The sequence below is a fragment of the Echinops telfairi genome, unplaced genomic scaffold (assembly GCF_000313985.2).
Source record: "Echinops telfairi isolate 266 unplaced genomic scaffold, ASM31398v2 ScPeMD7_7463;HRSCAF=8501, whole genome shotgun sequence".
Classification (NCBI taxonomy): domain Eukaryota; kingdom Metazoa; phylum Chordata; class Mammalia; order Afrosoricida; family Tenrecidae; genus Echinops; species Echinops telfairi.
The window spans coordinates 4,252,326-4,253,470 of NW_022111363.1; the positions used below are offsets into that span (position 1 = coordinate 4,252,326).

General features: G+C 39.7%; 1 protein-coding gene across 1 annotated transcript in view; it reads right to left on the reverse strand.

Moving 5' to 3' along the window:
• PAFAH1B2 (platelet activating factor acetylhydrolase 1b catalytic subunit 2) overlaps positions 1-1,145 on the reverse strand; it is a 27,971-nt gene that overhangs the window by 8,760 nt on the left and 18,066 nt on the right. Inside the window, exon 3 of the mRNA XM_045283607.1 lies at positions 144-233. Coding sequence (XP_045139542.1) covers positions 144-233 — 90 coding nt within the window. The remainder of the gene's footprint in view (positions 1-143; positions 234-1,145) is intronic.

A 1,145-nucleotide genomic window follows, 5' to 3' on the forward strand; every position in this document is an offset into this window, starting at 1 on the left:
AGGACTGCTCTATCTTATTGCTCTGAACTAGAGCTTTCTCAAGAGTCCAACCTAAGTCTATAGGCTCAGCTCACAACAAAAGTGTTAGTGATTAACGAATATGCAATAGAAGCCAAGAGCCACACAACCCTTCCCACCTTTACCTCATATTGCTGCATTAGCTGCACCATAGAGTCGCCCACAAACAGGACATCAGGCTCCTTGTCTTTACAGTCCAGGACAAATCTGTTGTGCTGGTTCAGGGAAGAAAAGGAAATGAGAAGTAGGCATTGCTTTCCGGGTGAGATTTCCTGACCTAGAAAGTGTGTGGTCCAACCTGTGATTCAGTTGTCAATCTTCTCGCTTGCTGTGGTCTGGCCTCTTAAAGCTCATTCCTTCATATCTGCAATCAACTGCTAGAGCTTTCTGCCCTCTCTCCCCCTACAGATCACCCTAAAAGATGCACCCAAACCGAAATCCTACCGATATTCCAATAGAGACACATTTAAAACAAACACCATCTTACTCTTGTCCCCAAGTCTCAGTATGAAACTTTCCAATCAACTGAAAAGCTGAAGACGGATACAATGAAAGAACACCAGTAAACTCAGCACCTCTATGTACCACTGAATACAAGTTTTCCCTACTTAGTCTGTTACTAAAACACGCGAAGCAAATTGTCTTGATGGTCCACCTCCAAATATTTCTGAATGCATCTCCCTCGGAGGTCATTTTATAAAGTCACTTAAGAAATTGAACAATATCCTAGTAACATCAATAATCAGTCTAAATTTCCCCCCCAATTGTCCCGAGAGATGTATGGCTTTTTCTTTTTTCTTTTTAGTATCCTAGCAAGATCCACATATTTTATTGGGTTTTTTTATTATGGACTGTGACTGTCTAATCTTAGACATGAGACAACAGTAAATAAGGACTCAAGCCTTTCCAGACAAATCAAAGGATATAAGCAATTGGCAACCCAACTCCTGCCATGCCTCTTTGCTATAGAGGCACAAGACACATCATTCCTTATTGATCCAATTTTTTTCCATTTTCTTATACATGTATATTTATAAATCATTTTATTGGGGGCTCTTACATCTCTTATAACAATCCATACATCAATTGTATTTCTACTTGAGCCCTTGGTATCAGTTTTTTTTTCT